This window comes from Talpa europaea (genome assembly GCF_964194135.1).
Source record: "Talpa europaea genome assembly, chromosome: 12".
Lineage (NCBI taxonomy): Eukaryota > Metazoa > Chordata > Mammalia > Eulipotyphla > Talpidae > Talpa > Talpa europaea.
Window position 1 is genome coordinate 41,548,577 of NC_140079.1, and position 23,296 is coordinate 41,571,872.

Below are 23,296 nucleotides of genomic sequence, written 5' to 3' on the forward strand. Positions count from 1 at the left end.
GAGAGCCAGGTCCAGGCCCCAGGTGGGTGTTCTCTCCTTATTCCATGACCCAGAGGTCTGGGCTGCTCTGCTGCTCCCTTCAGTCTCAGGAGCCTCCTGCTCGTGGCCAGTGTGGGCCTGTGTGTGGCAGCCGGACCAGGACCTGCTCAGGGTTACCCGTAGTGTCCACCACATGCAGGTGCGGGAGGCCCAGGAAGGCATCAGGTGCGATGCTGGACATGTGAAGTCTGTTGGCACTGGACCAAGAGGCGGGTATGAGGGATGAAGAGGATCCTCCCCCTGCCCATCTCTACCCACCAGCCCAGCTGCCCACGGGGCACCTGAGGAAGAGTGCTCACAGGCATGATGTGCTGAGGAAGGCTTCGGGGCCCACGTGGCAGATGCAATTGCCCTGCAGATGCAGCTCCTCCAGGGCCATGGGCAGGTCGGGGGGCACAAAAGATAGCTCATTGTGGCCGAGGTCCAGTACCTGGATAGGTGAGCACAGACAGAGTGGTTGCGGCCGCAGGCCCTGGGCCACCCACTCAGCCAAGTTCCAAACTGCCCTCCTTGTTGAGATACGTAGGTCCTTGCACCCGCTCCCCTTAGCCCCTTCCATGGCTGCTGAATCTTTCCCCTCTATTGAAGTCAAATGAGCCCTTTCCAGGGCAGGCCCCATCCGGGGCTTTGGGGGCACAGACAGAGGGGGTCACGGATTCAATCATTCACTTAGGAAGAATACATCATCTCCAAGTTCTCATGCCCATCTCATACTGTCATTTGCTCATATTTGATTGCCTTTCTAACTAGGATGTTGTATCAAGGGCCGGGAGCTGTGCTGCTCTGTGACCAGCATCTCCAGTGCTTAGAACAGCACCTGGTCTCCACAGATGCTCGAGAGCTCTGCGGAATCGAAATTCTCAAGAACTGGAACTGTGGTGTTCACTGGGGAGGGAGACAGGATAGTCAAGGAGGACCAGGTAGCAGGGATCGGCCAGCAAAAATCTGGATATAGAATCTGTATCTACCCCAGGGCTGACCCACAGCTGGAGCTCTTTGTAGTATGGCAGGGTTTTGTAGAGGAAGAACTAGGGAGACTGAGGGTGGAGGGGATTCCTGAGTGTTGTCAGTGTGACTGAGTAAGCTGCCTCTGACCTGGAGGGCTTGTAGCTCATGCCAGGTGCCTGGTCCAATGTCCCCCATCCGGAGCCGGTCATGCACCAGGATGAGCTCCCGCAACTGGTTCAGGCCAGCCAGCAGCTCAGACTCTAGGGCTTGGAGCTGGTTGTGCTGCAATCGAAGGGTGTGCAGACTGGCAGGCAGGCCAGTGGGCATCCAGGTCAGTTGGTTGCCAGTCAGATCAAGGCTGCGCAGGGCACGCAGTGGGCGGAAGGCCCGATGGTGCACACGGGAGCTGACCAGCTGGTTGTAAGCTAGGTTGAGCTCCTCTAGGCCCCGCATGGCAGCTAGGTCTCTGGCACCCAGTGCAGCCACCCGGTTGTGGGGCAGCACCAGGACCTGCAGGTGGTGGGGCAGCCCCTGAGGCACTCTGTCTAGCCCATTGCCATAGAGATGCAGCGTGTGCAGCCCCTGCAGTGGCCGCAATGCCCCAGCAGGCAACCCTGCCACTCCCAGCTGGTTGTGTTGCAGCAGAAGATAGCGTAGACCCAGGGCCCCACGTAGCTGGGCTGCTGTCACTCTCTAGATGCGGTTACGGCCCAGGTGCAACACAGTCAGGGTGCGGGGCAGGCCAGAGGGCACCTCAGTCAACTGCTGTGGGACAGGTCCAGGTACTCCAGGCGGTGCAGCTTGCTGGGGAAGAGAAGGCTGGTATGGAGCTAAGCTCACAGTCGGGAACCAGGAGGATCTTGGGGGCAGTGTTGAGGAGCGGTTCTGAGAGATGTAAGCTGTAGATTCTAATTTGGAGGTGATGAGTGGGGAAATTTGGGTGAGAGGCCAATTTGGGGTGACCAGGATGGATTCTGGCCTGAGAGTTAGATGTACAGGTGACTACAATAGAGTTTGGGGTCCAAGATCTGCGTGTGGCAGCAGTGGTACCTAATAAAATGGCAGTACAGGGCAGTTGAAAGCAGGCATGTGCCAGGATCTGAGCCGAGCCTAGTACACAGTAGATGCTCACAGGTGAGGTGTGGGATGAAGAGTATGGGCATGGAAGCCTGTGACCCCTAGACATTGAATCCTCAGCCCCTACTACTATCGTGAGGCTGCTCCCCTAGGCCACACCTGAAGGTGGTAGCATCCAGGCTGCTGTCTCTCAGCTGGTTGTGCTGGAGGTAGAGCTCACGGAGTTGGGTCTGGTGGCTCAGGGCTCCTCGGGGCACTTTGGAGATGAGTTTGTTCTGGGAAGGAAGGAGGAAAAGATCAAATGTCTGGGACAGAAGACATTTAAGAAAGGTGCTCACTTTTGCAAGATCTCTCAGAGAGCTTTTGTGAACCACCCTTGCCAGTTGAGACCCTAGAGGGATGCAGGAGGCCCCAGGAGTTGTGGGGGTGGGTGGTACTGGTGAGGTGAAGGAGGGGCACCTGCAAGTGGAGCCTCTCCAGTGAGGAAGGTAGGCTGGTTGGCACATAGCTGAGCTGGTTGCTGGAGAGACTGAAGGTGGTGACTGGGAGCCATGGAAGGCGTCGAGGGGCAGGCCAGCATTGCTCAGCTGGTTGTTGTGGAGGTACACAGACCTGAGGGGAGCCAGGCTCCGGCCACCAGCCTGTGCCTGGTTTCCCCACTTCCACCTATATCCCAGCTCAGAGCCACCCACCTTCAGTGTGAATGTGAGTGTGTACGTGTCTGTCTTCACCTCATCTGAAATTCTCTAGACCGAGGATCAGGACCCTGTCCCATTTCCCCCAGACTCCTAGTAAGACACAGCTCTGACCCCTGGAGTGAGGAGTAAACCCAGCATGCCAAGGTCTGGGGGTCCAGGGTGGACCAGAGGCTACCTGAGCATTGGTTTTTTCCCCAAAGGTGAGCGGGAAGATCTCCATGACTTGGTTGGCAGCCAGATCTGCGATGCGGAGGGAGGGGGGCAAGAAACTGGGAGCCACGGAGAGCTGCAAGAGCAAAACTCTACTGGTTCTGATGCCCCCCTCAAGCCCTTTACTGTCTAACTAGGCTGAAAGTGGGTGGTGGGGTGGGCACTCACCTTGTTGTGAGCCATGTAGATATGCTGCGGCTGGGTGAGGGACTCGAACGCCTCATCAGGCAGCCCTGGGAATGGGGTGGGCAATAAGGGGGCTTCAGTTCTGATGTGGTAGGGTGCCTGTGTTACTACCACAGGGCTCCAGGCTAAGAATTGGCAGAGGCCCCTTCAGGCACTCCTCTCCCCAAGTCCTCAAAAGCCACAGTCACAGCCCCATCACCCAAATTTCCATCCTGCTCAGCAAAGGTCAGTTCTGGGAACTGCTGCAGAGCTGCCCACAGACCCCAGGGAGGTGGGGCTGGGAAGAGGGCAGCTGTGTCCATGCTGGGGAGGGACTTTCTCACCCTCGGAGGTTGTAAGGTTGTTGTGGAGGTTGAGGGTCTGCAGGCTGCTGAGGCGTGACAGTTCATTGTAGGGGAGCTCCTGAAGCTGGTTGTTCTGGGGTCCAAGAGTATTCCCACTCCTACCTTCACAACACTTCACCCCTAACAAATGACCCTAAGCTCTGATCCTTAACTCCCTATTACCCTAAACAAGTAGCCCTGACTCCCCTATCACCCCCACAATTAACCCAAAATGACTCATCATCCTGACTCCAGCAACTCCATAACCACCAAAACTTGGATGTCTACTACCCCGTCACCCCCACAATTGACCCCAGTGTCCCATCACACAGACCTCAAAAGACCCCAAGCCAAGATGTTGACCCAATACCCTCACACCCTCTGCCTCTCTCACTTGTAGTATGTACGCTTCCTTTCCCCTTCAACAACAGACCCCAACAGTCTCATCATGCTCAATTCCCATCAGTACTAAAACCCGCACACCCAAGTCTCACACACACACACACACACACACACACACGGACCCCATACCTGTAGCTTCAACCCCCTGCACTTGGCCATGCTCACCAACCTCCCCAGACCTCCAGGTCCTCACCCCGATCCCCGCCCCCCCTGCCCGGCCCAGCCCCACCTGCAGGGAGAGATGCTGAGCCGCCTTAGTGATGTTGTCCGGGAATACCCAAAGGTCTAGGCTGGCGCAGTCCACTATATCCACCTGGGGGAAGGAGCAGCGCAGGGGGCAGGCCCTGGGAGGTGGCTGTGAGCTCGCCCCTAGGTGAGGGAAGGCGGAGTCCTCCATGCCGGGAACAGGTGGGGGACCAAGCAACAGCAGGAGCAGTAGCAGTCTCAGCTGCTGGAAGTGGAGCAGGGTGTTCCCAGGCTAGGCATTGGATTGCCATGGCAAGAGGAGCATCTCAGCATGGGGTGAGAGGTAAAGGCAGTCCCCACCCTTCCATTCCCCTCCCCCTCTGCCTTACCATACCAGCCCCAGCTCTGCCTCCTTGCCTGAACTGCCAAACAGGACTCCCTAATGGAAACCAGGCAGCCAACTCCTGGAGCCTCCGCAGTGCCTGCCACCACCTCTCATCTCTCAGCACAAGCCACCCTCCCCCAGGCTGTTCTCCCTGGGGCTCAAGGCTGGCCCACCCACTTCCCCCCGCCCTTCCTGGGCTAGATGGGGCGGTAAGGACAAGCAAGCCTGTCCCCTTGGTTCTTCCACCCTCCCAACCACCCTAGCTCTGTTGCGTAACCTCAGTCAGCCTGGACTGAGCCACAGGGACAAGGAATGTTTGGGGGAAGCTAAGATTCTCCCTGTCTGGTATTTGAGCAGACCACAGGAGCAGGAGTGGAGACAGAGGAATGGAGGACACTTCAGGACATGGCAGCCTCTCCAAGGATCTGGGGCCGGTGGGGAGGGGACAGGAGCCTGGGGGTTCTCAGGTTTGCCATCTGGGCCCCCCTCCCTTCTGCCAGCTGGCTTTACTGGCAGCCAGACTCCCTGCTCCCCAAGTGTCCACAGCTGCCTGAAAGGAAATTATACATATTGAGGCACCAAGGCTGGTGGTGAAGACTGTGTGCCAGCCAGCCTAACCTTGAACTTGAGTTCTGCCACTGCTATGGGCCTCAGTTTCCCGCTCTGCAAAGCAGTTAATCCTCCTGCGCATGGTGTAAGGATTAAATGAAATAATGCTTAGGAAGACGTGGACGAGACAGTGCCTGGTATGTGTCACTGGCGAGGAAGCCAGTCTCTGCCCAAGGTCCCATCCCCTGAGTCATGCCACTACCAGCAGGACACTTCAGACAAGTTGTTTTCTTGCCCAAACCTCGACTTTCCCACACAAACAGATGATGGAAGACCCTCCCTCAAAGGACTGTTTTGGACCAAATTAGGTAGTAGACAGAAAGTTCCAAGAATGACATCTGGCTCAGCAGGGGAGTGCTATGGGCTACATGAAGGGCACAAAGAAAGTTGAGGTCTCCCAGAAGCAGGTAGGAGATGAGGATTGAGTGCTTCTTCTTTTCTTTCTTTTCTTTTCTTTTTTCTTTTTTTTTTTTAGTCAGGGAAAACAGCTGTAAGGGGTGGGAGATATGACAGAGGGAATTCCAGAAGGGAACGGTCACCCCTGGGTAATCAGCTTGCCTGGAACTTGCACTTAAAATCCTGCATCCCAGGTAACCCTTGGTCCTGGGCAAAGTGGGATGATCTCTTGTCATCAAGCAGGTTCCTGTGCAACGGGACTCAGTGTCTCTGGGGAGCGCTGGGAGATCACATACGATTTGCACCTCAGGGGCATATGAAGGAGTGTTGACCCTCCAACTCTTCTAGCAGTTGCTGCCCTCGAGGGACCTGAATTCTCAGCAGTTTGGGTAGGGCAGCTGTATTTGACTATATCCAGTCCTAAAGAGATATATGGGGGCCTCCCCGGTGGCGCAGCGGTTGAGCGCTGGGTTGCGAAGCTGCCCGCAACCTCTGCGGCGCCGGTTCGATCCCCCGGCTGCTCTCCGGCCACCGGAGGAGGGTCCCACATGGTGCGCAGACCTCTCCTGCCGCCCGCTGCTCCCCTCAGCAGTGTACTTCGGTCCTCCTGCCTGCTCTGGCTCTGGTGAATTCTCTCACCCTCCCGCGCTTCTGACTGTACCCAGTGCTTGTATAAACAAAAACAAACAAACAAACAAACAAATAAATAAATAAGTAAAAGCATGCCTCTATTAAAAAAAAAAAAAGAGATATACGGGCTCAGTGGTGAGGGCTGAGGGGACATGATGGGCCCCAGGTAGGGAGGGGAGCAGGGAGAACCATTGGAAGATGGCAGTGAAGTACATCAGGTAGACAGAAAGGACCAAGATGTATGAGAATGATGGAGAGACAGGGTGTCTGTACTATTAAGCCCTCTTCCAGTGGGGGCACTTAGACCCAATGAGGTGTCACTTGCCCATGCTTCCCAGAATGGATTGTCCTCATGAGGAAAATCCTAAGCCCCTCAGGGTTGGACCAAGAGACAGGTTTTAGCTTCAGCCAGAAGAGAACAGTACACCCCATTCAGGGCATGGCAGGCTCTCCGTGTGTGACTGACGGCCGCTAGCTTGGACATTGGGTGGAAGAGCCTCAATCTCCCTAGCTGAGCAGTGGGGCTAGGGAGCTACTCAACTACTGAATGGATCCTAGCCCTTGGGAAGCAGCAACAAGAACCAACAGTTTGTATTTCTGGCAGGCCTCTTTCAGTTGCAAAGGACAGAGAACTTAAACCAAATCAACAAATGCACAGGAGTGTTCATTGACTCAAGAAAGGAAATGTTGAGGGGATATGTTTTTCAGGCATATCTGAATCCAGGGGCTCAAAAGTCATACTTAAGATGGAGTCTCTACCAGCAGACACCTCTGTGTAGTGTCAAAATACTCCCAACTTTAGATCAGTCATAAGCCCCTAGCTTGAACCTTATTGGCCTAACTTTGGCCATATGTGCTACCATAACCAGTGTCTATGACTGGAGGGTTAGAATGTGCTGATTGGCTAGGAACTCTTATAAATGACCCACTGACCTTCTCTACTGCAATCAACTCACTCCCAGACTCTGCCCAGCTCCGCCCAGCTTAGCCCAGCCCAGCCCTTCCTAGTCCAGGCCAGCAAGGAGTTCTGCAGGGATAGTAATGGAGTATGGTCAACAAACATATCCTGGTACACTTGACATTTAGTATATCTTTACGGATTGTATCTTTATGTGTGAGAAGGTTTGCTTGGGGAAGAGGTGTTGATGTCTCTCAGGATCCCCCAAGCCTCTAGCCTCAGGGAGACTCACAAGGTCAGGGGGACAAGGGGCAGCTGTAATAACGCTGTGGATAGTCCAGCAGTCTGGTTTCATTTTGAATGAGAAGGGGGATGTGGAGTTGATGCGGGAGGGACCAGTGGGCTGGTAGGAAATTAGAAGAGGAAAGGAGGCATCTTAATTCAGTACCAGTTAATGATCCCAAGGCACACCTTGGGTCTACCCCTCCTCATCCTCTGATGGCAAGCGTCCAACCTCTAGACACGGGCTAAAATAAAACCCCTCAGTCAGCCTTCATCTGTTTGATAAACTGCTCAGAATTGGATCCAATCCACATGATTATTGATATTGTATCAGCTGGACATATGGCTGGCTTGGATGAAGAATTACATTTCAGTCTCCTCTGCAGCAGGTAGGTCATCTAACTGTAAACAGAAGTAAATGGTATGACAAACTTTGAGGGAAATGGGGTGCCCTTCTATTTCCTACTGTTGGAAAACATAGCTGTGATGGCTGGAGCTTCATCAACCATTTTGTGCTATGACATTACCTTGGGACTAGAAGCTTTGAATGGAGCAGTAACAAGATAGAAGTGGCCATGAAGTGGAAAATGTCAGGCTGACCTGTTAATTAATTGAAGTTATGTTGAGAAAAAACCTAAATGTACGCTGAAAGTTCCAGGGAGTAACTGATAAACGTTCTGAGGCCAACACCCCAGATAGCCTGACTTATGCACCCCACATAATCACTTAGGAATCTCCTGCTTCTGTCCTCCCTGTTTGCTTTACAGGGCAAATGTACCCCTGCTGAGGCAATAAATACTGTTATCTCACTGCTTGGTGCTCAGGCTTTGGAGAGAGATTTCCTCTGGGCCTGCAGACTTAAATAAAGACCTTTCCTCCTCTCTGAGTGCTGCCTGGTTCCTTAATGGGATTCTGCTGTAACAGCCTGGGTCTCACATACTAGGGAAGGTTATGTCATTCAAGGACTGACCAGTGCTTTGATTACCTCCTATTAACCAGTTGCTGAAGAAGGGGTCATATGCCCTGCATAGTCCACATAACATCTAACATGGGATAGATGAGATTGACATCACCTTATTCGCAGCACAGAAGAGGAAGAGGACACTCCCTACTGTGCAGAGTCATATTGGGGCAGGGGAGTGGGGTGCATTTGAAAGCAGAATCAAGAAACAGAGGCTGGTGAAGGCAGACCTTCTAGTGACAATAGGGTGGGGTGACCGCTAGTTCCCTTTGGAAGATGTGAGTGATTTATTTTGAATAATTGCTCAGACTGGCAGAGAGGTGAACCCATTCATTTTGGTACCATATGGGTGCAGCAGTTCTCTGAAGGAATGATCCAAGTGAGTAGCTGGGGGTGGGAGCATATCTGACAAAGGCAGAGAAACTCCTGGTTAGAACTTTGGGGCCCTATGAGGTTCAAAGATATCAAAGTAGCACATGGAATTTCAAGTCTTTCAACACAACCAGCCCCGGTCACCTTGAACATGAGAAGAAAAACAGACATCTCTTCTGTTTTAAGCCATGGTTTCTCTTTTCTTTATTTCCCCTGTCTTTTTTTTTTTTTTAATTGAATCTAATCCTAATAGTTACAGGACATCTCCACAGGAGTGATTTGCAGTGGCAGCACAGATGATATTAAATACTAAGGAGAAAGTAAAAAAGGAAGAGAGAATAGAGACAAAAGAAGACATAGGGGTGCCAGACGAAACCTTATTTTTGGGTGGGCCTGTGAGGATCTTTCCAGATGATATTAGCATTTGAATCAGGGGGTCAGGGGACTTGGTAAAATAGATTGCCTCCCCAAAGCAATGGTGCCTCATCCAGTCCTTTAAGGGGCTAAAGAGAACAAAAAGCAGAGGAAGGAGAAAACTTCCCCTTTTTCTTTCTGCCTGCTTGCTTGACCTGGGATCTGGGTCTTCTCCTGCTGGAATATGTACTGACGGCTTTCCTGGTTCTTGGGCCTTTGGACGTGGACTAAATTACACCCCCGACTTTCCTGGGTCTCCAGCTTGCAGGTGGTAGAACATGGGGCTTCTCAGTCTCCATATCTGCCAGCGTCAGTTTCTCATGACAAATCTGCTTTTATAGAAATCCCATTGGTTCTGTTCCATGGCCGCATTAGGCAGGCAGGGAGAACCATTCTGCATAATAAACAGCCCCAAAAGTCAGTGACATCAGAGCCAGTCATCCATACCGCCCAATCCCAACAGATCAGCAGGGCTCTGAGCCACATAGTCATTCAGGGACTCAGCGCAACGGAGATAGCGCCATCTTGAACAACAGCCTCCATGGTTGCTGGTGCAGTGGAAGAACGACACAGGACTCCCAAGTCCGTTTTCCAATATTTCTACCTGAAGTGCCACCCACCCCTTCTCCCAGTAGCCAGGAATTGTCAAATGGCCCTACCTGACCATGGGGGATAGAGAAGTTGGTGACACTTAAGGACCTCTCTGAGAAAACTTACACAGCCCCCAATAGAAATGTACAGGGATGTTCCCTGCAACCTCCTTTTAGCAAAAATCCTCTCTTGCCCTGGATCCCATCCTGTTAAACAACCTCACATTACTTCCTCAGAGAACCCTCTTGCCAGATGCCTGGATCAGAAGCAACATTTTTGTCTCTCTGTCCTCTTCCCTGCCTTGCTTTCCTTCCTGGCATTTCTCACATTCTGATTTACATATTTGCCCATTGTCCATATCCCTGGACCAGGATGGAGGTAGGCACTTGACCATAGTCAACACCATCACCCTGAACCTCAAGTAGTGTCTAGCATAAGCTAGGTGATCCGTGAAAATGTGTTGTGTGAGGGAATGAAAAAAATCCCATTAGAGGAATAAAAATAGATGTGTCCCATTAAAATAATAATGAACCAGTCATCCAAAAATTAACAACAGAACTACTTTATGTTCCAGCAATTCCACTTCTTGGGTATTGACAGATTACATGAAATCACTAATTCAAGAAAATACATGGTCCCTGTGTTCACTGCAGCATTATTTACAATAGCTCAGCCATGACAACTACCTAGGTGCCCAACCATGAATAAAGAAGATGTGGCATATATAGCCACAAATCATTTCAGGATATTTTGGCCTACAGGGAGCTTCCAATAGGCTGTACCACTTAGCATAGGTGTATAGTAGGTTTGTGTAGTTGCCTTCTATGACATTAATTACACTCTATGACTTTCTTACCACAAAATTGCCTAATAACACATTTCTTATAATGTGTCCCATTGTTTTTTTTTTTTTTAAATGAGGTGCTTTTTGGTGGTGGTGTTTTTTTTTTTTTTGTTTTTTGGGGGTTTTTTTTGCATAGAAAAACCAGAGTGTAGTCCAGAGGTGTGGAGAGGTGAGAGGATTCTCGAGAGATAGAGTGGGGAACAGAACAGGTGGATTGACTGAAATACACTGCTGAGGGCAGCAGCTGGCAAGACAGGAGAGGTCTGCTGTGCCATATGTGGGTCAGCTCCCTGGTCCAGGATCAAACTCAGGACGCAGAGTTGATAGCACTGACACTTAACCCCTGGGCCACCAGGGAGACCTAGAATGTGTCCCATTGTTGTGTGTGTGTGTGTGTGTGTGTGTTTTTTTAAAGATTTATTTATTAATGCATGCAAGAGGTGGGGTACAGGCCAGAGGTGCAGGATAGGGGTGGTGTGGTGAGAGGATTCACAAGAGACAGAGTGGGGAACAGAACAGGCAGATTGATTGAAATATACTGCTGAGGGGAGCAGCAGGCAAGACAGGATAGATCTGCTGGGCCATGTGGGTTAGCTCCCTGGCCGACTGGGGATCGAACTCATGATGCAGAGGCTGCGGATAGCTTCATAGTGCTGCGACCTAACCCCTTGCACCACTAGGGAGGCCCCTGTGTCTCATTGTTAAGCAACCTGTGACTACATATAAAATGGGATACTGTTCCACCATGAAAAGGAACAAAATCTTGCTCTTAAGCATGGAATATAATAAATAAAACAAAGTCAGAGAGACAGAAACTAAATAAAAACCACAGATACAAAAACAGAACAGTGGTCACCAAAGGGGAGGAAGATTTGGAAGTGAGTGAAATGGATGAAAGGGATCAAGAGATACAAACTTCCAGTTACAAAATAAATCAAAGAGATGTAATAATATACAGCATGGAGACTAGACTATATAATACAGCATTACAAATTTGAAAGTTGCTAAGAAACAATAGTAAACAAACTAATGGTGATCATTTCTGATCATTTCGTAATGTATACAAAATGTAAAATCATGTTGTATACTTGAAACTAAAATACGTGTCTTGATTATACTTCAATAAAAAGAAATTAACAGAGAACCAGGTCTAGGGACTCAATCTACACATATTATATTAATGTCCTAAGGGCTGTTATAACAAATGACCAAAGACTGGGCAACTCAAAACAACAGACATTTATTCATTTTATTTTTTATTTTTTTTTAATAGTTTTTTTTTTTTATAGAGGCATGTTTTTATTTATTTATTATATTTGTTTGTTTGTTTTGTTTATACATGCACTGGGTATAGTCAGAAGCGCGGGAGGGTGAGAGAATTCACCAGAGCCAGAGTGGGGAGCAGAGCAGGCAGAAGGACCGAAGTACACTGCTGAGGGGAGCAGCGGGTGGCAGGAGAGGTCTGCGCACCATGTGGGATCCTCCTCCGCTGGCCGGGGAGCAGCCGGGGATCGAACCGGCGCCGCTGAGGCCGCAGGCAGCTTCGCAACCCAGCGCTCAACCGCTGCGCCACCGGGGAGGCCCCATTTATTCATTTTAGAAGTCCAAATTATTTATTTGGACTTGTGGAACTAGAGGTCCAAAGTCAAGGTGTTGCCAGGGTTGGTTCTTTCTGGAGGCTTCTTCCTTGTCTTTCTTTTGGCTTCTGGTGGTGGCTGCAGTCACTGATACTCCTGATCCTGGCTGAGCTGTTCCAGCCACTGCCTCGATTTCCACCTAACCTTTCTGTGTGTGTGTGTGTGTGTGTGTGTGTGTGTGTGTTTCTGTTGTCTGTCTTTCTAAGGATACTGTACATTGGATTTAGGAGCCACCAGGTTAATACAGGATAATCTCATCTCAAGATCTTTAATTAAATCTTTTTTCCAAATAAGGTCATAATCACCTTTCAGGAGGTTAAGGAATCAGCATATCTTTTTGTGGATTCCCATTCAAACCACTACTTGGATTAACATGAGTTGAGATAATCTACCCCCCAAAAGTTGCTTAGTGAGGGCTCAAAGTATTGATCATTTTCTCAAATGACAAAAAAGTAACTGCTCTCACTGAGGGGGGAAGGACTGAGTGGCTGGGGCTGAGGGTAAAGGGAGGCTGCATATCTGTTGAATTAAAAATAAACCTGAGGGAGGGATGCATGATACCATAAAATGAAAATATTTAAAGCATACATGAGTCAAACCTCATCATTTTGGGGGCCTCCCTGGTGCACAGGGGTTAAAGTCTCAGCTCTATCAAGCTATCCCCAGCCACTGTGGCATGAGTTCGATCCCAGGCCAGGGAGCTAATCCACATGGCGCAGCAGACCTCTCCTGTCTCGCCCACAGTTCCCCTCAGCAGTGTATCTCAATAGATCCACCTGTTCTGCTCCCCACTCTGTCTCTGATGAATCTGCTCACCCCTATCCCTGCACCTCTGGCCTACACTGCAGTTCTTGTATGCATAAATAAATAAAGATAAATCATAAAAAACTCATCATTTCAAAACTCAACATACACACATATGTGAAACCATCATATAGTTAAGAGAATGAATATTTTCCATTGCCCCTAAAAGTTCCCTTGTGACCCTTTGTCAACCTGCCCCTCCTTCTACCCACCCTCCTTACACCTCCAACCCCAGACAATCTCTGAACTGCTGTCATTATAGGTTAGGTTGCATTTTCAAAAAGTTAATATAAATGGGATCATAGAGTGTATAGCTTTTGATGTTTGGTTTCTTCCACTTCATATTACATATAACCTGTATTGTTCATTTTTAAGATATTTTAAAGTTTATTGAGATATAATTGACACATAACACTGTATTAGTTTTAGTGGTACCACAGTCCTTTTTATGCCTTGATGTTACTATAATGGGTGGGCCATCATTTATCACATTTATTTATTTATGCATACAAGAACTGGAGTGCAGGCCACAGGTATGGGCGGTGAAAGGATTCCCCAGAGACAGAGTGGGGAACAGAACAGGAAGACCGACCGACCCAAATACACAGCTGAGGGCCTCCCCGGTGGCGCAGAGGTTGAGCGCTGGGTTGCGAAGCTGCCCGCAGCCTCTGCAGCGCGGGTTCAATCCCCGGCTGCTTCCAGGCCACCGGAGGAGGGTCCCACATGGTGCGCAGACCCCTCCTGCCGCCCTCTGCTCCCCTCAGCAGTGTACTTTGTCCTTCTGCCTGCTCTGCTCCCCGCTCTGGCTCTGGTGAATTCTCTCACCCTCCCACGCTTCTGACTGTACCCAGTGTTTGTATAAATAAATAAACAAATAAATCTTTAAAAAAAAAAGAAAAAAGAAATACACAGCTGAGGGGTGCAGCAGGCGATACAGGAGAGGTCTGCTCCACCATGTTACTCCCTGGCCAGGGATCAAACTCCTGCTGCAGAGGCTGCAGATAGCTTCATAGTGCTGTGCTTAACCCCTTGCGCCACCAGGGAGGCCCCCGACTTCACTTTTTTGAGGGATGTTTTTCATGATTTAGTTAAGGGGCAGCAGAGGATGATACCAGAGATGAAAGTCCCCTCCCTATTATAACATATCAGGGGTTCCTGAAATGCATGTGACTTATCACTGCGATGGCAACCTTGACTGTGAACTTGATTTGAGGTGATGTCTGCCGCGTTTTTCCATTGTCAAATCACTTTTTCCCTTAGAAGGAAGTCATTAAACTCTCTTGCCCACCTGGGACTATGCAGGTGCCTCTCTTTTTCCTTCTCCTTTCTCTAACAAACCTGTCTTTTTAAAAGGTAAAAAAAAAAAGTAAAAAAAAAAAAGTAAAAAAAAAAACCACCTAAATCCAGTTCACACCCAATGACAGGAATCAAGCTCTACCTTTTAGAGAGAGGCATACCAAATAACTTGGGGACATTTATAAAAATCATAATTAATAAATATATTAGGATATGTAAATGTCCCATTTATCCTAAAAGTTTCATCCACTAATTTTAGCATCCATGGGTGGATTTTATCTGATGCAGTGATTTCTGTGGTGTTTGAGGTGATTTTCTACTTCCCTCATTCCTTCTGCATTTATTAATTGGGCATCTTTTATAACGATAATGGTCCCTTTCCCTCCATTTATTTATTTGGTCATTTATTTCATACTAATACTCATGGGTATTTATTTCTTTAGTCACAATGATCTTTTTAATATCAGAGAGTTCTATTATCTTCTATGAAAGACCTCCCAGAGACTTTCCTTCATGCTTACAAGTAAAATCCAAGTGTATTGCTTATTGACAAGCCCTATACACTCCCTACCTGCTTTCAGTCTTTACCTGTTTTCCTTGCTTACTTTTGCCCTTGCTCATTCCTGCTTTGGTCCAACTGGCCCCTTTGTGGTCTCTCAATCTGACCAATGTTGTCGTTGCTGGAACATTCTCCTCCTCACCATCAGTGTCTCTCTCTGAGTGTTCTGTCCAGTTAGCCTTCTTCCTTCCCGTTGCTTTCTACCCCTACCTGGAATTTGAGAACAGAAATGTATTTCCTTGCTTATCATCTTTTTTTTTTAAAGATTAATTTATTTATACAAGATCCGGGGAACAGGCCAGATGTGCGGGAGGGTGACAGGATTCACCAGAGACAGAGCAGGGAACAGAACAGGCAGACTGATGAAATACACTGCTGAGGGGAGCAGCGGGTGAGACAGAAGAGGTCTGCTTCGCCATGTGGGATTCTCGTCCACCAGCCAGGATCGAACCCGCGCTGCAGAGGGTGCGGACAGCTTCACAGTGCTGCGCTCAACTGCGCCACCAGGGAGGCCCGCCTATCATCTTTTGTTTACTGCTGGGTCCCCACACTTGGAGTATAGTAAGGACTCAATAAATATTTGTTGAATAAATGAAAGCATAAAGCTGGAAGAATAGGAGTCTGAGATATATTAGTTTTCTCTCTGATTGAGCCATGTATTCAAAAGTACTGCACCGTTTTAGTGCTACAACTCTGGGTTTACCATGTGTAAAATGAAGATAATTTAAAAAACTCATTTCCAAGAATGTTGAGAAGATTAAATGAGCTAACACCTATGAAATTAATAATGGCAGCATAATTCAACATTTTTATTTATTACTACCATCTGTAAAATGGGCATGACAGCCACCTACTACAGATAATTGTAAATTCTGAACCAGCACGTATAGAGCTCTATATAATTAACTAATGCTATCATAGTTATCATCATTCCCAGGCTGCCCCCAGCCCATTTGAAAGATGTATTAATCGGGTCCCATCGATTTATTTTCTTTTTGCAAATTCCTGTCCTCGGACGGTTCTGAGGCGCTGGGATGCTCGCCAGGCTTCCCACTCATCCATGCTGGGCGCGGACTTGCCAGAGTTGGGTATTCTGGCCCTTCTGCACCACAGGTTTCCACAGTCCTGTCGACAGGCCTGGACCGTCCGCGGTGTCCATGGAAACCAAGCAGCCACAGGGGGGCGTGACGCCGCCGAGAGAGACAGCTGTATTGGCCTATCAGGTCAAACTCTCCTCGACGACGGGCACAAACGAGTCCTCTAACGGGTGCGTTCTCGCGGGAAGGCGGGAATACACTACGGTCGCGGGAGTTGTTCCACCTCCACCAATTAAGAGCCGAGGTGGCTGTGATGGACAGCCGTAGCAGGAAGAGGACCCGAGTGCAGGCTTTCATCCAATCGGCGGACTGCAGTCCCAATAAAGGGCCAATGAGGAGGTGTAGGGGGTGGGGCGAAGAGGCCGGTTGCTCCGGAAGTGGAGGGAGGGGGTGAAAATGGCGCCCAGCTCGAAATCGGAGCGGAACAGCGGGGCCGGGAGCGGTGGCGGCGGCCCTGGGGGCGCTGGGGGAAAGCGGGCAGCGGGTCGGCGGAGGGAGCACGTCCTCAAGCAGCTGGAGCGGGTCAAGGTGAGGCCTAGAGTCTGGAAGGAGCGTGCCTGAGGGTAGGGAGGAGGGACGAGGGAGGCGCAGGGAGGGAGGGCATTTGCGGGGTGAGGGGTTGGGGGCGGAGTCCCGGGGGAGGGGACTCTAATGAAGGGGGCTGGGCGGGGTCCCCGCGAGACGACTTGCAAGGAGGGTTCTGGGGTGGGAGCCTGGTTGGAGGGACGGGGAGCGGGGCACCGATGAGGGGGCTTGGATGGACGGGCTGGGGGCGGGGTCCCGGGGAGGAGCCTTGGATGGAGCGGAGCTTAGAGGCTTGCTGGAGGAATGAGGAGGAAGGGGCTGATCCAGGGTGAGAATCATTTTTCAAAACCTTGCTTTCATGGCCCCTGCGTTATCGAGGCTTTCCGCCTCCTTGGCAGAGCCCCTTTACCGACTTTGAGCTTCCTCCTGTTGTTTCTGTCCGGCCTCTGACCACACTGGAGTTGGAAGTTCCTGTACCTGTGTCTCCTTCCCCGCCTTGAATGGGGAGGGAGCTCCCTGGCGAGAGCCTGTTCTTCCTCCCCAGACTGTGTGCTACCTGAGCAGTGCTCTGCCTCCCCCATCAGGCTAAACTTTCGGTGTGCGGGTGTCTTCTCCCTTGAGTTTGGAAGCTCAGGGAGGGCAGAGATGTGAACCTTCTTTCCATAAGCCGCAATCCCAGCAGAACTGTCTGTGGATTGCTTGTGTGCCTTCTCTATTAGTCTGGCAGCTCCGTGAAGGCAAGGCAGTGTCTCCTTTAGACTGGGAGCTCTCTGGGCAGGGACAGTCCTCACCCTCAGCCTGGAGCTCTCTGAGCAGGACTGTGGCACACCCTCACCTTGGAAGCTCCTGTACTAGGATTGTGTCTCCCCTGTCATCCTGGTCCTGGCCAACAGGGCTGTTCCATCAGACTGGGATCTCCTTGAGGGCTGGACTGTGACTCCAATTGGCCAGGAGGCTCCTTAGGCAGGGCTTTCTGTTTCCCACCAGACTGAACTCTCTTGAGGGCAGGCTGTGTCTCTCACATCAGGCTGGTATACAGGACTCAGGGTGTTTTGATTTCCCCAGTCAGTTTGTTCCTGCCCATCCCCCAAGTCTTTCCTTGGTGAAGTCTGGGGATAAGTGAGTTGATTAAAAGGTAACTAGGTTGATTAAGAAGGGGGGTTTGGGCAGGAACTGGAAGGTCATTGGACAGTTTCCCCATTTGGTTTGCCTTGACTGACCCTAGTTAATGACAGGGCTGTCTTGAGGGACCTTAGTACCCCATGTATAGGGTAGTGGGTTGGGGACAGGTGAATACAGATCCATGTTCCATCCCAGCCTCCTCAGCAGTTGAGGACAGCCATAGCTCAGTATTCCATGAGGCAGCCTTCAGGAAGGCAGCCAGGTGGCCTGGAGTGGCCAGGGGTAACTGGAAGCCTTCCTAGAGGAGGTGCTGTCATTGCTGATCCTCAGAGCCTGGGGATTTGGGCAAGGGGGAACCTAAAACTGAAGCATGTGGTACTGAGAGGGAGATTGGAGGGAGTTCTCACTGGTTCATCTGTCCCCCAAGGGATTGGGCCCCAAGAGATTGGACCACTCAACCATTACATTTGGCAGGTATTGGCCTGCCTGGCTGGACTGGACCTTGGGGGCGGGGAGCTGTGCTGCCTGGGGTGAGCTAGCTGGGGGCTTTGGGCAGCATCCACCAGGTAACTGCCTGAAGGGCCCTGGTTATCCCTTCTCCAGATCAGTGGGCAGCTGTCTCCTCGCCTCTTCCGGAAGCTGCCACCCAGGGTCTGCGTGTCTCTCAAGAACATTGTGGATGAGGACTTTCTCTATGCAGGGTGAGATGGGGACCAAACTGGTGGTTGGCTGGGCGGGGCAGTGACTGAGGTTAACTTGGCTACTGTTCCCCCCACTCACCACCCCCACAGACACATCTTCCTGGGCTTTTCCAAGTGTGGCCGCTACGTCCTCTCTTACACCAGCAGCAGCGGGGATGATGACTTTTCCTTCTACATCTACCACTTGTACTGGTGGGAGTTCAACGTGCACAGCAAGCTCAAACTGGTAGGGTCAGGCTATTCCTTCCAACAGCGTGACCCCAGCAGGTCATAACACCCTATGTACCTGTGGAGCCTTGTCCAGATTATTAGATGGTACATGAAAACCCTGTTTTTTTAGTTGAAAATGGGGAGATAGTGGTGATTTCATGTGGTTCGATTCAGCACATAAATCCCTTAACACACTGCAGCCTCAGGCCAAGTGGCACCCATTAACTTTGTGAGGACCAAGATGCTGCCACAGCGGCATTAATCCTGACCATAACTTCTTGAACTCCATCCAGGATGTGGGTGATGTTTCTCCAGTTTACACATGAACTCAGAGAGATGAACAGGTTTTGGGGCTTGGAAATGCAGTGTCTAGGCGAGTCCCCATTGCCAGGGCATAACTCCTATTGGGTTCCCCTGTCTCAGGTCCAGTTCATTTCCCTCACTTGTGAGGGGAACTCCCCAGTTTGTCTTCAGGAAGATAGGCTGCTTGGGGCTCCCTGACCCCCAACCCTCTCTGACCCTACACTGACCACAAACATGCTGCTCAGGTACGGCAGGTACGGCTCTTCCAGGATGAGGAAATCTACAGCGACCTTTACCTGACTGTGTGCGAATGGCCCAGTGACGCCTCCAAGGTCATTGTCTTCGGTTTTAAGTGAGTCTTGGGGGCATGGAGTGCTGAGAGAGGATTGGGAAGGGGTGTGTGGACCAGGTTGCTGAGGGTGTGTGGCCCCCAGCACCCGCTCAGCCAATGGAATGCTCATGAACATGATGATGATGAGTGATGAGAACCACCGTGACATCTACATCAGTACTGTGGCCATGCCACCACCAGACCGCTGTGCTGCCTGCCAGGAGGCCAGCCGGGCCCACCCAGGTGAGGGACTAGCTGCCTTGTGGCACAATCCCCTGCCTCCCTGCCAACCAAGGGCTGAGAGTGAGCCTGTGGCATGTGTTGCTGCAGGTGACCCGAGTGCACAATGCCTGCGGCATGGCTTCATGCTGCACACCAAGTACCAGGTGGTCTACCCCTTCCCCACCTTCCAGCCTGCCTTTCAGCTCAAGAAGGACCAGGTGGTGCTGCTCAACACCAGCTACTCCCTGGTGGCCTGCGCTGTCTCAGTTCACTCGGCAGGTAGGCCCCTGTGAGGGTGGTTCTGCTACTACCCTGTGATATGGACGAGGAGGCTGAGGAACAGAGAGGCATAACCCCTTCAGCCCTAAGCGGGACTGCTGGGGCCCAAGCCCAGCCATGCCTCATCCTGGTCCAATAGAACTTTCAACAGGCCTGAGGTGTTCCATACTTGCTGTGTCTGCCATAATTGCTGCCAGTGGCCCCTTAAAAGTAGTTCATGTGTCCAATGACCTGAGTTTCAAGTTTTATTAAATTAAGTTTAAATAGCCACATGTGGCAAGCAGCTACTAGCTGGACAGCACGCCCTTCTCTTTAAAAAGCAGTATGCTAGTTAGAAATCTCAGTAGTTACTGGACAGACATCCATCCTTTATCTTTGGTCATCATAGAAATGCCATGAAAAGCACAAAGTGATGTCCCTCGACAGGGTTTCAGATGGTTAGCAAGCTGGAAAATGCCACTGGCTGGCGGTGACATGAGGTCCCAGCAGCCCTGTGCCCAGGCATGTGTGAGGCTGAGGTGGCAGCATCTGGGGGCTGTCTGGTGTCCATCCGGGGGTTGGGGAGATAGGACAGGTAGATCCTCCTTATCAGCAGGCCCAGTGAGCTCTCCAGGGTGCGTATCTAAAAGATGTGCAAAGATGCAAACAAACAAGGATATCTATAATAGACTGCCACTTACTTATAGATTAGAAATTTGTTTGAATTTTGCAAGGCCCCAAAATAAAAAGGTAACTTCTAACTACCTTGAAATAGTTACCTCTAGAGGGTGAAGGTGGAGGGACATGGGGTTGAAGAGAGCATTAAATGTATTTAAGACCACAGATCATCAGGGGCCAGCATGCCTTGTCTTCAGGCCCTTCTAGGGCTGCCTACCCCATCTGGCCACCAGTGCCAGTGTGACTGAGGTACTCCCCTCGCTGAGCCATGAACCCCAGTGTTTCAGACCTGGACTGGGCACATTCCTGAAACCTGTTAGGAAGGACCACATCAGATAGGATTCTCCTGTGTACACCCAGTCCAGGAGAGCATCACTGTCATCGTGTCTAACACCTGTCGCCACATGTACACAGTGGGGAGCTTTGACTTGCCCATTTTCCAGTCTTAGCACTCCCCTCCCCCAAGCACCACCACTACAGTGAACAAGAGCCAGACTCACATTATCTCATGGCATGACCTTGGACAAGTTTCTCTCTGAGCCTCAGTCCCCAGTCTCTGAACCAGGAAGACATGGTCTCCTCTCCTGGGGCTGCTGGTAGGGGGTCCAAAGGAGACAGTACAGGCAGAGCCTAGGCCTGACTCTGGAACTACTTGGTGATGAACTGATCCCACCCCCCGCCAGATGGGGATCTCACCTCAGCTCTAGACAAGCTGAGAGAGAGAGATGAAACCCTGGCTTTGGCCAGTCTTTTGGGGAAGATGGAGGTTTTTGTAGTAAACCCCAAACTTATTTACTTGCATAAATCACTACCGTGGACATTCCGCTCCCAAGGCAGAGATTTTGTTTGTCTGGTGCACGTCTTTGTCCTCAACATTTGGCGTACAATAGGTGGTTAGTTAAGTTTAAATGAGTAAGTGTGTGGGTGTGAGAGGGCCTTTTCCTTTCTGGGGGGTTTTAAACTGATCTCTCAGCAAAGGTAAATCTAGAAGGGCTTCCTCAAGGAAACCTTATTCAGAAGGAAGTTGGGCGTATCCTGGACTTCAACTTGTTTATTAATCTTCCTCTTCCCCCATTTCTGTTGCTTCTTTTGTTCCAGGCGATAGCAGCTTCTGCCAAATCCTGTATGACCATACCACCTCGCCCCCAGTCCATCCCAATCCCCCTGGACCCCCAAGCCCAGAGGTGCCCCCTGCCTTTCCCAGCTCCCACCCTGAGGCAGCCCCAACCCGGTGCTCTGGGAACCCCGAACCTTCCCCTGCCATTGCTAAAGCCAAGGAGTTTGTGGCAGACATCTTCCGCAGGGCCAAAGAGGCCAAGGGTGGGACCTCAGAGGAAACCCGGCTGCCTCCCTGCCCAGGGCCCTCAGGTAGCCGCTGTCATGCACCCTCTGAGCCCCTAGCCCCAGGTGGGGATGCAGTGCCACGGGATAGCCCCCCTGCAGCTGAGGTGGCTGCTCCTGAGCCCGGCTACATCAACTACACCAAACTGTATTATGTGCTGGGCTCTGGTGAAGGGACGGAGCCAGAAGATGGTGAGTGGCGGGGAAGCAGGGGGAGGATGGCAGGACTATGGGCGTGGGAAGCCCACCTGGAGACCAGCTTCAAGTCTTCCTACCCCACCTATGCCTCCTTTCTGCCTCTTCAGAGTTTGAGGATGACAAGATCTCCCTGCCCTTCGTGGTTACTGATCTCCGTGGTCGCAACCTGCGGCCCATGCGGGAACGGGCTGCTGTCCAGGTTGGTGTTGGTGGTGGACAGGTGAGGGGGCAACCCTAGGCAGCCTGCTTAGGTGGCTTTTGCCACAATCCTTCCCCTGTCTGTACCCCCTCTGCCCACAGAGTCAGTACCTAACTGTGGAGCAGCTCACACTGGATTTTGAATATGTCATCAATGAGGTCATACGCCATGATGCCACCTGGGGTCATCAGTTCTGTTCCTTTAGTGACTATGACATTGTCATCCTGGAGGTGAGCCCGGGTGGGACAGGTATTTCCTCCTTGATCACTCTGGGGGTCACCCTCACTAGCTGTCACTCTCTAATCCCTGCCCTCCAGGTCTGCCCAGAAACCAATCAGGTCCTCATCAACATTGGCCTGCTGCTCCTGGCCTTCCCATCTCCCACTGAGGAGGGCCAGCTCCGGTGAGTGGTCAGGGGCCACAGCTGGACACATCAGTGGAGGGGGAGTGACTTTGTGAGAAGACTTCTGGCCCCCAAACCTGGATCAGCCCCTCTTCTATAGCTTCAAAGATAAAACCCATCAGATATCCCGGGTCCCAGGTTCATCTGTCTCCTCTGCTCCCCACCTCCCTGCAGACCAAAGACCTACCACACCAGCCTCAAGGTGGCATGGGACCTTAATACCGGCATCTTTGTGACAGTGAGCGTGGGTGACCTCACAGAGGTCAAAGGGCAAACCAGGTGAGGCGAGCCCGGCACCAGGGCTGGTGGCTAGGGTGGGTGACTTGGGACCATGAGAGCCACTCACTCCCTCATCCTCAGCGGCAGTGTCTGGAGCTCGTACCGCAAGAGCTGCGTGGACATGGTGATGAAGTGGCTAGTGCCTGAGAGCAGCGGCCGCTATGTCAACAGGATGACCAATGAGGCACTGCACAAAGGTCGGTCCTGCAGCCTGGTGACCATCAGGACAGGTGCTCATGCTGGCACAGGTGGATTTTGAATATGCTGAATAGTGGCACATTGGTCCTGCTAGTGGACACCGTGGAATCGGGGAGGGGAGGGGAGGGCAGCCTAGATCAGGCTAAGCCCTGGGCCAGTTCAGAAAGGGCATAGCAGATGTGGCCTCCTGGGCCCCCATCAGATTGGGTAGACACAGGCCCTTCCAGGAGCCTGGGTCCACTGGGGTTCCATAGCTGTCTCCACCCTCCCTTGCAGGTTGCTCACTGAAGGTTCTAGCAGACAGCGAGCGATACACATGGATTGTGCTGTGAGGGCCCGGCCGCCCTGGACACTGACTCCAACTACCTCTGCGGCCTGAGAGCTGGCCGCCTTCCTGGCAGCCTCTTCCTGGCTGGCCTGCCGACCAATGACCGGCACTAGTGTTAGGCTGCAGGAAGGGGGCGGGGCTGGGCAGCCCCTGGTG

The 23,296-nt window shown here is 51.3% G+C and overlaps 2 protein-coding genes across 9 annotated transcripts; one reads left to right on the top strand and one right to left on the bottom strand.

The window, feature by feature from the left end:
• Window positions 1-85: 85 nt before the first annotated feature.
• Window positions 86-5,648, bottom strand: PODNL1 (podocan like 1; the record flags this gene model as incomplete). The annotated part of the gene is given in 15 exon segments (XM_084249979.1): window positions 86-236; window positions 321-334; window positions 338-469; window positions 1,135-1,680; window positions 1,684-1,754; window positions 1,757-1,791; window positions 2,224-2,339; window positions 2,524-2,609; window positions 2,612-2,676; window positions 2,938-2,951; window positions 2,953-3,048; window positions 3,141-3,205; window positions 3,482-3,575; window positions 4,113-4,334; window positions 5,622-5,648. Coding segments are annotated over 15 exon segments (1,734 nt in total).
• Window positions 5,649-16,225: 10,577 nt separating this feature from the next.
• On the top strand, window positions 16,226-23,151 carry DCAF15 (DDB1 and CUL4 associated factor 15; the record flags this gene model as incomplete). Of its 8 annotated transcripts, none has more annotated exons than XM_084249320.1 (13): window positions 16,226-16,372; window positions 18,095-18,192; window positions 18,283-18,418; window positions 18,951-19,057; window positions 19,140-19,279; window positions 19,367-19,537; window positions 21,293-21,727; window positions 21,841-21,932; window positions 22,034-22,162; window positions 22,250-22,335; window positions 22,510-22,614; window positions 22,696-22,811; window positions 23,089-23,151. In XM_084249320.1, the coding sequence occupies 13 exons, from the start codon at window positions 16,241-16,243 to the stop codon at window positions 23,142-23,144; spliced, it is 1,803 nt and encodes a 600-aa protein (XP_084105446.1). In that variant the 3' UTR covers window positions 23,145-23,151. The 8 variants fall into 8 exon arrangements, with proteins under 8 accessions (XP_084105446.1, XP_084105439.1, XP_084105440.1 ...); XM_084249313.1 differs by having other exon boundaries at window positions 16,241-16,372; window positions 22,702-22,811; XM_084249314.1 differs by having other exon boundaries at window positions 16,241-16,372; window positions 22,040-22,162.
• Between the last annotated feature and the right edge of the window lie 145 nt (window positions 23,152-23,296).